This window comes from Hipposideros armiger, unplaced genomic scaffold (genome assembly GCF_001890085.2).
Source record: "Hipposideros armiger isolate ML-2016 unplaced genomic scaffold, ASM189008v1 scaffold_111, whole genome shotgun sequence".
In the NCBI taxonomy this organism is placed as follows: domain Eukaryota; kingdom Metazoa; phylum Chordata; class Mammalia; order Chiroptera; family Hipposideridae; genus Hipposideros; species Hipposideros armiger.
In genome coordinates this window covers 1479797-1492651 of record NW_017731461.1, presented here as the reverse complement: position 1 = coordinate 1492651, position 12855 = coordinate 1479797, and the positions used below count along the sequence as shown (strand labels likewise).

The 12855-nt window shown below is 39.6% G+C and overlaps 1 protein-coding gene across 1 annotated transcript in view; it reads left to right on the top strand.

Annotated features, from left to right (window-relative positions):
- The first annotated feature begins 800 nt into the window (after positions 1-800).
- Positions 801-12855, top strand: part of PAFAH1B2 (platelet activating factor acetylhydrolase 1b catalytic subunit 2) — a 25841-nt gene continuing 13786 nt past the window's right edge. The window contains exons 1-2 of the mRNA XM_019647502.1: positions 801-927; positions 7154-7241. Coding sequence (XP_019503047.1) covers positions 7161-7241 — 81 coding nt within the window. The 5' untranslated portion in view covers positions 801-927; positions 7154-7160. The remainder of the gene's footprint in view (positions 928-7153; positions 7242-12855) is intronic.

The window sequence follows — 12855 nt, the reverse complement described above, 5'->3', positions numbered from 1 at the left end:
CAGATTTTTATAGTATTCTTAAGTTTTGACAGCAAAATCAAAACCCTGATCATTTTCAGAGTGCTGGAAGGCTCTGCTGGATTCCTGGCATAGGTCTGAATGAATCCTATCCATTCTTAAAAGGCCACCTCATAGCACTGCTCCACAAATGTTCATTATAGCCTGCATACACCTTTCGCCCCTCCTCACTGCTTTTACAGACACCACATTTAAATTGCGTTTAATCATATATTCTTTTCATTATTGATTTTGTATATGTGTCTTCCCCTAAACTGGATGCATTAAGGAAAAGACTGTGATTACCTATCTCCCTTTGGTGTCACCTTAAGAGGCAATCCCCCCAAATCCATACATTTATCACAGAAACAGAAATTCCACTTATAAATGTAGAGGACTACCTCATTAACGTTGGGGCCCTACTTCCCTCCACTTGCAGCAATCTGGATTATTCCATGGGGTGGAGAAGGAAGCCAGGTTGGCTGGATGGAAAGGGAATGGCGTCAGTATGAGGTCACGCCACATTGTCCGGAATGCCGTATCTACACCGCGGTGACGTTAACGCAGGATTGAGGGATGCAACTGGAGGAAAGATAGAGGCCCAACTCACGCAGCCTACATGCAAAAGGACTGCAGGGCAGAGAACAAAGCGGGGAACCGTGTGGGGCGTGGCAGGCCACCTGGGCGCCGCGCAGCGAGCGCCGGCTGAGAGGGAAAGTGAGCAGTGGGGAGCCAAGCTGAGGCCAAGCAGGGTGGGGCGGGACTTCCGGAAGCCATTTGCCTGAGTGGCAGGGGAACCGGAAGTGGGGGTGTTGCTGCTGGGGCCAGAGGAGGGACGCGCCGGAGCCGGGCCGCCGGGACTGAGCGAGCGACAGACGCGCCACCCGCCGACGCCGCAGCTGCTTGGGGCCCGCAGGACCCTCTGTCTGAGTGAGTGCATCCAGGGTCGCGGGGAGCCTGTGGCTTAGAGGTTGGGGTTGGAAGAGGCTGCGATTGATTATTGTGAGAGGCCCGCGACCTCCCCTCCCCCACCCTCGGGGGCCCTTCCTCCCGGCCGACCCCTTGGGGGGCCGCGCGCGCGCGCCCGCCTTTTGCGCGGGTCCAGCGTTGATTTCCCAGCCGCCAGCTCTGGCTCTGGACCTTTAGGCAGCTCGTCGGCCCCCTAGAGCCTTTCCCCAGCACCCCACCCTCAAACCTGTGGACATTCTGCCCCTGACTGCCTCCTCCACCCCGCCTTTACCCGTGGAGGAATACATTGGCGGGACGCACCGCCTTTCCCCTGTCCCCCTCCTGGAGAAGGCCTACTTGCACCCCAGCTCCCTTTGGCGGATGGTTCGCCGCTGTCAGCACCATTTGCAGCAACTCTTCTGCCTCCAGTCTCAGCTGTTGCGGTGCCTTTCCCTCCATCCCCGAAGTTGCACCTCTGATCCTCCCCTCTTGTCTGTGAGGCCTTTAACGCGGGCCCAACCCTATTTCTCTGTTGTTTTTTGACCGGGAGCTTTTCCTCCCCTTTTTGTTGAAAAATTTCAACTCTTTAGAAACTTCTCCGTTTTCTCCTCTAGTATATTTAAAAAATGCATGGACTGTCACGACTCAGAAGGGATTATTTCTTAAAGGGCTCTCCAGTCTAGCACCTCATTTTAGAGATGGGGCCCAGTGAGGTTGGTGATTTGCCCGTGGTCAACCAGCTAGTTAAACCTGCCAGTGGACAGGTTTTCTTAGGTGCTTTTTACCTGGTCCATGTCCATTTAGCAGATCAGGACCTTCTGGCCTATGGTGGGTGACTCACTGTTCTGTTTTCCATAGCTCCAAGGCCAGCGTTGCTTTTCATAATTTATATGTAAACCTTAAGAAAAGCAAACACTTGAAGCTCCGGCCTCTTTTTAGAGCTTACCCACGGAGAAAGGGAAGACCACCTAAACCCATCCTGGGACCTCATTTTGTACAACTTTAAATTGGGGGAGGGGAGGTAAAGGTGTGGAGAAAGGAAGAGCAAATACAGATTGTCTACCCGGAACATTTGAATAGCTTTTGCCTTGCATATGCCTGTGTCTTTAGATTCTTCTTCTGGGCACATTGTTCTGATATAAAGGTTGCCTCCTTGTGGGGGAGAAAGGGAGGAGTACGAAATCACTGTGCTTTAATTTGTTCGCTTGGACATTTGATAATAAATTATGGATGTGCTGGAACCCCAGGGAACCACCCACCAGTCCAGTGAGGCAGGGTATTCAGGATGAAGCCTGCCTCCCCTTCAGAGTAACCCTACTGACTGCCTCAGACAAAATGAAGAGTTTTAAGTCAGAGTGGAAACATTCTAAGTTTTTTCATTCTTAATGCAACTTCTCCCCTCTGTTTCCTGGTTAAACTAAGGAAGTGTCCAGCTCAGCTTGAAAATTTATAGTTCTTTGTTGTTGGTACTGGTTTCTGATTAGACTCACTCCACCATGCTGGTATAAGCATCTGGAAATTCTGCTGTTTTGCTGTCATAGTCCAAGTTAAGTAGAGAACATAGAAAATGCAGGAGAATTGGGAAATGCTGTGCAGGTTATCTTCCCAGGGAACTTATTTGAGTGGATAATTAAAGCTTCCCTGGCATAAAGTCTTTTCTAATCAGTTAACAAAAATTTTGTTCTTTGGGCCTTTACCTTTATTCAGCTGGGTTTTTCTAACTGAACCTGCTGTTTGTGATCTGAGAAGTTAATGCTGCATGCAGGAGATTATTATGAATCAGAAAGATGAGATAGTCAAATCTCTCCCTGTTGGTACTTTTATGGTGTTACTGATTATAGCTTCACCATTCTGAATACCACCACTATGTTACAACATTGCTCTCTACCTGAGGCAAGAAACCCAAAATCCCTCAAATTTTTTTGACCTACCCACAAGCTGTATAGCTCCTCATTCATTCTTCATTTTTATTGTAAAGAATAGAACAGTTTATTTTATCTAATTCCCAAATTATTTGAATCCTCTAAATGCATAGTTGCTTAGGTTGTACATTTCCAACCTGGTTCTTAAAGAGACCACATGGGTTTATGGCTGTTTTTCTTTACCTGCTGTTTAAAAATGTTACCAAGCCATAGGCATCTGTAAAACTGAAAGCTACTTTGTAATGTAAGATTTTGATTTGGCAAAATAATACAAAATCCAATTGTCTGAAGGCACAAAGAAACAAATTTTTACTCAGATACTTTACCTTGTAGAGGAAGAAGGGTGGATGACCTTGTATACATAGTTTTTTGGGGGTTTTTTTGAAAAAAAAAGACTAGCTAATTGGGACTATTATGTGATCTTCCCCTAGTTCTACCTTCCTGGTAGCCTCAGATAAGTGACACTTTGTTCCTCAGTGTCTCTGTCTATATAGTTTTTTCATTTTGCCCATGAAAAAATTTAGGACCAAGATGAAAGTATTTTGCTCAGGGTATCAGAATGCCATTAAATTAGGGAAGTAGTAATAGAAGATGTGAGTAAATTAACTTAGTAAATTTGGATTTATCATTGTTTCATATATTCTTTTCTGTGTGGAGCCTAATATCCTTTGCTCGAGAGTTATAGGCTTTGGAGGAATATCACCCAGATTTGAAATCCCAGCTCTTCCTATCATGGAGCAGGTTCCCTAAAACTGAGGCGTGGCTGTATTTCAATAACAAAGCTCCTAGCACACCATCTTGTAAATAGTAAGTTCTTAATAAATCTTAATTGCAGTTATTATTTTGGATCAGTTGTTTACTTGTTGGGAGAACTCTGAAAATCCCTGTCTGTAAATTGAATCATAGTTTTAAAGAGCTCTTGTAGTTTCTATAGACCATTGGTCTTGAAAAGTAGAGTACATGCACCCGTGGGGATGAAGATGACCCATTGTAATTTAGGGGAAAATTTAGAACTTCTTTTTGCATTTATTTTTTTATGTAAAAAAGGAAAAAATAAACCTTACTGGGCCGGCCAAGTGGCGTGTTGGTTAAGAGCTGGCTTGGGACGCCAGCTCTGACCTGAGCAGCAGGGCCCCGATTCGGATCCCACATGAGGACCAGTGATGCTGCGCCCTCTACAGCTAAGATGGGAACAACAGCTTGACCTGGAGCTGGGCTGCTGTGAGGTGACGGCATAGGCTGCAGCCCCTGCTGCAGTGCGCTCCTCGTAAGCTACCGTGAGTTTCTGGCAGCCAGTGTGAGCTAACAAGAGCTGCCGTGAGCGGCCGTCCAGAGGCCAGCGACCGATCTGCCTCACCCGGGAAGAGCGCAGTGATAATACCAATATGGGCCAGTGAAGTGATGTCCTCCACAACTAGACTGAAGAACAAAAGGACAGCAACTTGTCTGTTCCCCTTCCCTGACTGCCCAACGCTGTTCCCCTCCTCCAATTCCCCAATAAAACCTTAAAAATAAATAAATAAACCTTACTAATATATGTATATGTTACAATATATAGATTAACAATATAATTAATATAATATACGGATTAACAGTAATTCACATATTTAATTTATAAATAAATACATATATTGGGGTGCATTTCAAGATTCTAAAACATTAAAAAATGTTTGTACCCCACTAAACTGAACCAATCTTGGGCCAGCCAAGTGGCTCAGTTGGTTAAGAGCTCGTTCAAGAGTGTGAGCTCTGAGCAACAGCGGTTCAATTCCCAGCCCGAGCTGAGCTGCCGCTGACTGCCAACAGGTGGCAGGATGGCTCAGTTAAAAACAAACAAACAAATAAGTAAACTGAACCAGTCTTTACTCACATGCTTTAATTCACTTTATGCTTTCCCATTAAGTGTTCCCTAGCCTGTTTTTGAACCTCTGTTGGAGAAATCTACCTTGAGAGGCCGTGACATTTTTCAGTCATACTTAGAAATTTGTATCGCTGTGTATTCTATCCATTGGCCCTGTCTTCCTCTTTGGAGACATGCAGAATAACCCTAATATCCCTTCTTAATAATGTTTGAGTACTTTGACAACTATTTATGTCCTGAGTCTTCTACTTCCCCAGCCAGTTTTTATACCGATTATAAATATTCATTTTGTCCCAACTATGTCTAATATGACAGGTTTTCAATTTCTCACCGTCTTAGCTCCTTTCATTTAGACACCCTCCAGGTATCAAAATTCTTTTTAAGTTTTTCAACAAGATTAGGACGTGGTATCCCAAGAACTGAAATGACCTTAAGGGCTTGCATTTTGTCTGTTAAGTGGTGAGGGATGTATTTGAATACATATTATTATGAAGGTACCTCATATTCACAGTGTGTCACTCTTATTCTTTAAACAATCCCCAGTAAAAATAGTTTCAATTATATAACCATATAGTGAGAGTAAGACAGGTTATTTTTCTCCTTTTCAGTTGTGATCTCTCAAGTATACTCTCGATTAACTTTGTGTTAGTTAACTTTTGCCTCAAAATACCTAACATGTTAAATGTTTCCCCAGATGGGAAAATAAATGAGAACAAACTAATGAAATGGTTTGGTTTCTTAAATCTATTTTAAAAGTTAGGAAATAAGCTTTTTTAATTAGTGGAAAATGGAACTGTTTGTTGTTAATATTTCTTTGCATTATTTATCTAATTTTGAAATCCATAAGATCGGAGAAGTTGGTTGCCCCTTGCCTGTCTTAAGGCCAATAGAGCTATTGATCAGCAGGGAATAAAGGTACTTTTTAAATTAAAACTATTATTAAGCATCATGTCATATTTAATCTGAACAGCCAGACTTAAATCTAAAATTGAACTTAGACCCAAAGACACTTTTGTACAGAAGATATAGAATGTTTTATGAGTTTAAAAACAGAAACCCCCAAATTAACCAATTCTATGTGGCTATTTGTTTTAATCCCTTTAATCATTTTTCTTTTTCCTTTATGCATCTTTTAATATTTTTATACCTTTCTTAGACAGTGAAACACCAAGCAGATACCATACATAGTCTGATTGGAACTATACAAATTCATTTTGCTCTTCTTCCTGATTCATATATTTTACATTGATGTTTTTAGCTCCCTATATGTCTTTCAGATGATATGGTTAGATATAAGGCCCCCTTTAGGGAGTCACCATGAACTGGTTTGTAATCAGTGGGCTAGATGTGAAGTTATTGGGGTCAGACACTCACTGTGCAAATTACCTAAATTGTCTGATCCTCGTTTTCCTCATTTTGCAGCACTTTTGTAAGGATTGGAGGTAGTATGTATAAAACAGAACATATAGTCCTTCAGAGATAGCTAAAATTTTCTGATAGTTATACATTTTAGTAATCTAAAGAAATATATACACAGGGTGTGGATGGTATTTTACATCTTCAGTCAGATATGGGCCTAAACCTTCTTTTTTTTTTTTTTTTAGATCTAGTGTCATTTAGAACGGAGCTATTTTGTTTACAAAGAATATGGCCTCCTTTTCTATAAGACACAAAGCCCCAGATTTTTCTTTCTCATCATCCTTTGCATTTGCCAAGTGACCCCTTGAGCCTAATGCCTCTAGTATGTATTCTCTAGAGTTGGTTAAAAGCAGCCTGGTTTCTTATTTGTCTTTCTAGAAGATTAGCATTTCTAATTTTTCTGAATTTGACTTATTCTTTCTTTTCCTATCAGATGCCATATTTGGGCTTACTAATAAAATTTTCTTAGTGGAGACCTGTCAAAAATGAAAATACTTAGTAAACATTTGTCAAAACCAGGGCCAAAGCTATGACTAATTTTAGTATGTAGTACAAGTATTAATCCACTAGTAACCAGTGGATTCTAATCATTGCTGTAGTAATTCTTAAGTGTGTAACCCTATCAGCCTAAAAGACTGTAATGTAGATTTCATTGAATTATGTGTCTAATTCCTTATGTCATTTGGTAGTTACAGTAATATGTAATTGTAAAAATTTAATATAGATGTAAAGTATATACTTGAAGTAGATTTTTTAAATGTAATGCACTGTTCCTAAATGATATTCAAACCTGTCTCGAAGTTTAGTGATGCTAGATATTTATGAGACTTTTAAGCATTTGTATCCTGGAACTCATCTCTGCTGAAAATCAAGTCTGTTTTGTGTCTGGGCAAGACCACAATGAAACTTAAATTATTATTTAAAACCTGGCATATAGTATTTAAGCGGTAACAAATAAACATTCCTGTTAATGAATGAAACATGACATAGACTTTTTTTTCCTCAGGTGTAGAATGAGCCAAGGAGACTCAAACCCAGCAGCCATTCCACATGCAGCGGAAGATATTCAAGGAGATGACAGATGGATGTCTCAGGTAAAAGGAAGTGCATATGTATTATTCACATGAGATGAGTCTTTTCAATTTTTGAGTCTTTTGAGCAAAGGAGTATTTTTAATGGTCAACAAGAATTTATTATAAATATTAATAAACATCTAATGTTAGAAATATCATGCCTAATAACCATCTGATGTTGGAACTGAAGAATAGTTTGAAAGCATGGGTATTGCCCTCTGTTAATTTTCAAAGATAACAATGTCTCTACAGTATTTTTTAAGCCTTTAAAATTGTTTAAAAGGTTTTTATTAAAATATAGCTAACATACAATATTATATTAGTTTCAGGTATATACCACAATTATTCAGCATTTATATAACTAAAGAAGTGATCATCATAAGTCTGGCAACCACCTGACACTGTACCACACTATCACAATATTATTGACTATATTCCCTATGTTGTACATTACATATCCCCATGACTTATTTGTTTTATGCCTAGAATACTGTGGAAATTTTAGAAAGAACTCCTTTTATCCTTTATCTAGACTTGCAGTTCTTAACATTTTGTCACATCTGCCTAATTATTGTGTTTGTACCAATTTGCCTATATTTATTTTAAAAGACTTTTTTCTGAACCATTTGAGAATAAGTTGCAGTCATCATGCCCCTTCACCTCTAAATATTTCAGTGTTTTCTAAGTACAATGACTTTTTTTTATATAGCTAAAGTATAGTTATTAAAATCAGGAAATTAGGCCGGCTGAGTGACTCAGCTGGCTAAGAGCATGAGCTCTGAGCAACAGGGTTGCCGGTTTGATTCCTACATGGGCCAGTGAGCTGCGCCTGAGCTGAGCTGCTGCTAAGCTGCCAACAGGTGGCAGGATGGCTCAGCTGGTGAGAGCACGTGCTCCTAACAACAAGGTTGCCGGTTGGACTCCTGCATGGGATGGTGGGCTGCACCCACCCGCAATTAAGATTGAACACGGCATCTTGAGCTGAGCGGCCATGAGCTGCTGCTGGGCGGTCGGATGGCGACTGGACTTGGAGCTGAGCTAGCTGCGCCCTCCACAACTAAGATTGAAGGACAACAACTTGGCTGTTCCCCTTCCCCAATAAAATCTTAAATAAATAAATAAATAATAAAATAAGGAAATTTAACCTTGATATTATACTGTTACCTAATCCAAAAACCATATTCAGACTTCTCCAGTTTTCCCAATAATGTTCTTCAAATCAATTTTTTTCCCAGTCTAGAATCACACATTGCATTTATTTGTCATATCTCTTTATTCTCCTATAATTTGAAACATTTCTTAGACTTTGTTTTTATGACGTGGACAGTTTGGAATAGTGTAGGCAAATCGTTTTATGGAATCCCTCAATTTGAGTTTATCTTTTTCCTCATAATTAAGATTCAGAATATACATTTTTGGCAGGAATATCAGTAAAGCGATGTCCTCAGTGCATCACAGAGAAGACACATGATGTTGGTTTGTCTCATTGGTGATACAGTAAGTCCTCACTTATCATTGTTAATAGGTTCTGTGACTTTAAGCAAAATGATGTATAATGAAACCAACTTTACTATAGGCTTACTTTTTTTTTGAGCTTTTGTCACTTTATTGTTAACCAGTTGATGTTATCCAAAGTTATAGATATAATTGTAACTTAATTGTACAACACAAAATTATGTTCATGGCAAAAGCCTGTTGGAATTTATCAAATATTCATTAATATATTTTTATATTACTATATGCATGTACTCTCAACTACTAGTAATAAAAGTTCTAATTGGTTTAATCACAGTGTAAACTCATATTGCAAATAGTTGTTCCTATTCAGAAAAATTCACACAGCTTTAAAAATGGATTAAATCCATTTAAATCCTAATCTACAAATAGATTATAAACAGCAAATATAACTGATAATTTTTCAACACTGATATCAAACTGATGTAGCAGTGGTAGTGCACACAATTCAAAATGACGAAAATTAATAAAAATCCAATGGTAGTCCAAGTTTTCACCTGTTGTGGCAATTGCTTTAATGTACTGTAGACCAACGGATATAAACAAGAGTTAAGTTCTATAGTATATCAACGTTACAGCGAAACAACGTTAAACAAAACAACATTATTCAAGCACCTGCTGCATTAGCTTTGATCACTTGGTTAAGATGGTATTGGCCTAAACCAGTTCTTATTTTATTTATTTTTTTAAAGATTTTATTGGGGAATTGGGGGAGGGGAACAGACAAGTTGCTGTCCTTTTGTTCTTCTGTCTAGCTGTGGAGGACGTTGCTTCACTGGCCCATGTTGGTATTATCATTGCGCTCTTCCCGGGTGAGGCAGTTGCTCGCCGGCCCTTGGACGGCCGCTCATGGTGTTTCACAAAAGCTCACGCCTGCTGCTGGCCAGCCCCACTGCAGCCTACACCTTCGCCAGCAACTCATAGCAGCCCAGCTCCAGGTCGAACTGTTGTTCACCATCTTAGCTGTAGAGGACGCAACGTCGCTGGCCCACATGTGGGATCCGAACTGGGGCCCTGCTGCTCAGAGCTGGCATCCCAAGCCAACTCGTAACCAACGCGCCACTCAGCCAGCCCCTTATTTTTTATAGTATGGGTTCTTATTTTATTCAGTGGGTTATAACGCATTGTAATTTTGAAGCTCAAATTGTCCCAGGTTGAACAAGTGGGAATCCCTTTTAGCTGGGCCCTTTGTCTTCTTGATGTGTCTCATTGTTTTTTTAGCACTTTATTTTCTTCAATATTCTTACCTTCCTTTTAATAAATTTATCGGGCCGGCCGAGTGGCATGATGGTTAAGAGCTGGCTTGGGACGCCAGAGGCCCTGGTTCGGATCCCACATATGAGGGCCAGTGACACTGCCCTCTACAGCTAAGATGCTGAACAACAGCTCAGCCTGGAGCTGGGCTGCCGTGAGTTGCCGGCGACGGCATAGGCTGCAGCCCCTGTGGCAGTGAGTTGCCATGGGCTACCGTGTGTAGCCGGCAGCCAGCGTGAGCAGCCAGCATCCGCTGTGAGCGGCCGTCCAGAAGCCGGCAACTGATGTGCCTCGCCTGGGAAGAGCGCAATGATGGTGCCAACTTGGGCTAGTGAAGCAACGTCCTGCACAACTAGACTAAAGAACAAAAGGACAGCAACTTGTCTGTTCCCCTTACCCCCAATTCCCCAACGCTGTTCCCATCCCCCCAATTCCCCAATAAAAATCTTAAAAAAAATAAACTTATCAATTGACAATTATTATATTTAACCTTTATCTGTTTCCAACCATAGTACCTCTTTGAAGTAACAAGTCTATATGATTTTAAGTCCCCAATTTCATGTTTTAGAATTTAGTGATTCTGTTTATACTCTTTCTGGGGGTGTATAGTATTGTTTCTGTCTTTGTTTTCTTAGGCTTAAAAATCAGTCTACCAACTAGCTTAGTTTGAGTGGTAGTAGGTTTTTTCCCCCAGCAGTTCTCATATGGATCAACTGCTTGGTTGTTCTTACTTAGTCTTCCTCATTTGTTTATGTCTTTTAAAAATATTATTAAATATTTGGAGCATCAGTGTATTTGCCACTCATCCTAAAAAAATAAAACATTGTTACTAGAATTTTTGTTCTCTGTATAGCCCTCATTGATCACAGATTTTTCCCTTTTCTACTTCCCCACCCCCAAACCAGCATCCTAAATCTGTTTTTTTTTTCATGTATGTACATATTATATGTAATGTCTTTTGATGGTGAGCACATTGTAGTGTATACAATTATTGAATTATAATATCGTACACTTGGAACTTATATAATATTAACCAATGTTACATCTATGAAAATTTTAAAAATAAATAACTATTTCTTGCATATTTTAAAACTTTATATAAATAGTATCTCTCTGAATGTATTTTTCTGCAGTATGTCATACATATTAAAAGTGTAGCTATAGTTCATTTATTTCTCTCTTTAAATAGTATTCCATTGCTCTGTATGAAAATACCACATTGGATTTGTCCATTTTCTCAATGATGGACATTTAGATTATTTAAACTTTATTAAAAGTAGTAACTAACACTAGATGCCTTTGTTGTTCTTGGCATAAATTAGCAGGCTTTAAATAATTAGCAATGACTGGAAAAAAATTAGTCAAGAAAGAAAAACAGATTTGAATATTAAAAATTTTTAAAAACATAATATGGAAGGACTAACTTCCCTAAATATTAAAATATACACCCAAACATGGTTTTTAAATACAGTTCACCAGTGAAAAGAATTAGGGCTTCTTGGAGAAATGATTGATTCTACAACTGGAGCAAAGAAAATAAAAGATGAGCCTGGAGCATCTTGTAGTGCAAGAAAGTGAAGAAGTACTCAAAAAAGAAAAGAAAAAAAAATGGATGGTAGGAATACCACTGACATGATGTGTCCTCAGTGCATCACACAGAAGACACATGATACTGGTTTATCTCATCGAAGATACTAACTACTTGGAGTCAATCTGAAAGAATACCCAAAGTGCAAAGCTGGAAAACTTAATAAATGACGATATTATTCATTTATTTTATTGTTATAAAATAAATAATCATTAATCCATTCTGTTACAAATGATTGGATGAATAAATAAGTAGGGGAGATGGGCCAAATCTTTACAGAATAATTTTAATTAATGTAGAAGGAAGGAGGGAAAAGAAAATCATGATTAGAACACCATAGTAATAATTACTGTAGGCAATATCTATTGATGAAACTAAAATTAGTGGACACAGCTTTAAGGATAAACAGTATATTTTCCTAGCCTCAAAGTATTTCCCTATAAATGTCTTTGGTGGTTTTAACATACAGCCACTTATCTTTTAATACCCTTCCCTCCAGGAGGTGGAACTTAATTCCCTCCCACCTTTAGTGTGAGCTGGATTTAGTGTCTCACTTCTAGCAAATAGAATATGGAAAGAAAAATAACTTTATAGTGGAGAAATGTGTCACACACCACCTTAGCCAAGTAATTGATGCTAACATCCCTAGGAATAAGTCGTGTAGGTATCATGTGCCCCCCAATAGGATACAACACGAGCACTTTACCTCTGTGATAGTCTTAAAAAAAAAATCCATAACTTCAGTCTATTCATGAGTAAACATTAGACAAACCCAAATTGAGGGACATTCTACAAAACAACCACGACATGTCAAGGTCCTGAAAGACAAGGAAAGACCAAGAAACTGTCCGTATTAAAAGAGACTAAGGAGACATGTGGACTAAATGTGACGTGCTATCCTGTACTGGTTCTGGGAATAGAAAAAGGGCACTAGTGGAAAAATTGGTGTGATCTGAATACAGTGTTTTAGTTGATAGTATTTACCAATGTTAATTTTTTAGTTTTGACAAACGTACCACACTTATGTAAGATGTTAACATTGTAGGAAGCTGAGTAACTGGTTTATGGGAATTCTATGGTATCTTTGCAACTCTTCAGTAGATCTAAAATTATTTTGAAACATTAAAAGAACAAATTATGAGGGCCGGCCAAGTGGCTCAGAGCTCGCTCAAGAGTTTGAGCTCTGAGGGGCCGGCCGAGTGGCGCGATGGTTAAGAACTCGCTTGGGATGCCAGAGGGCCCCGGTTCGGATCCCACATATGAGGGCCAGTGACACTG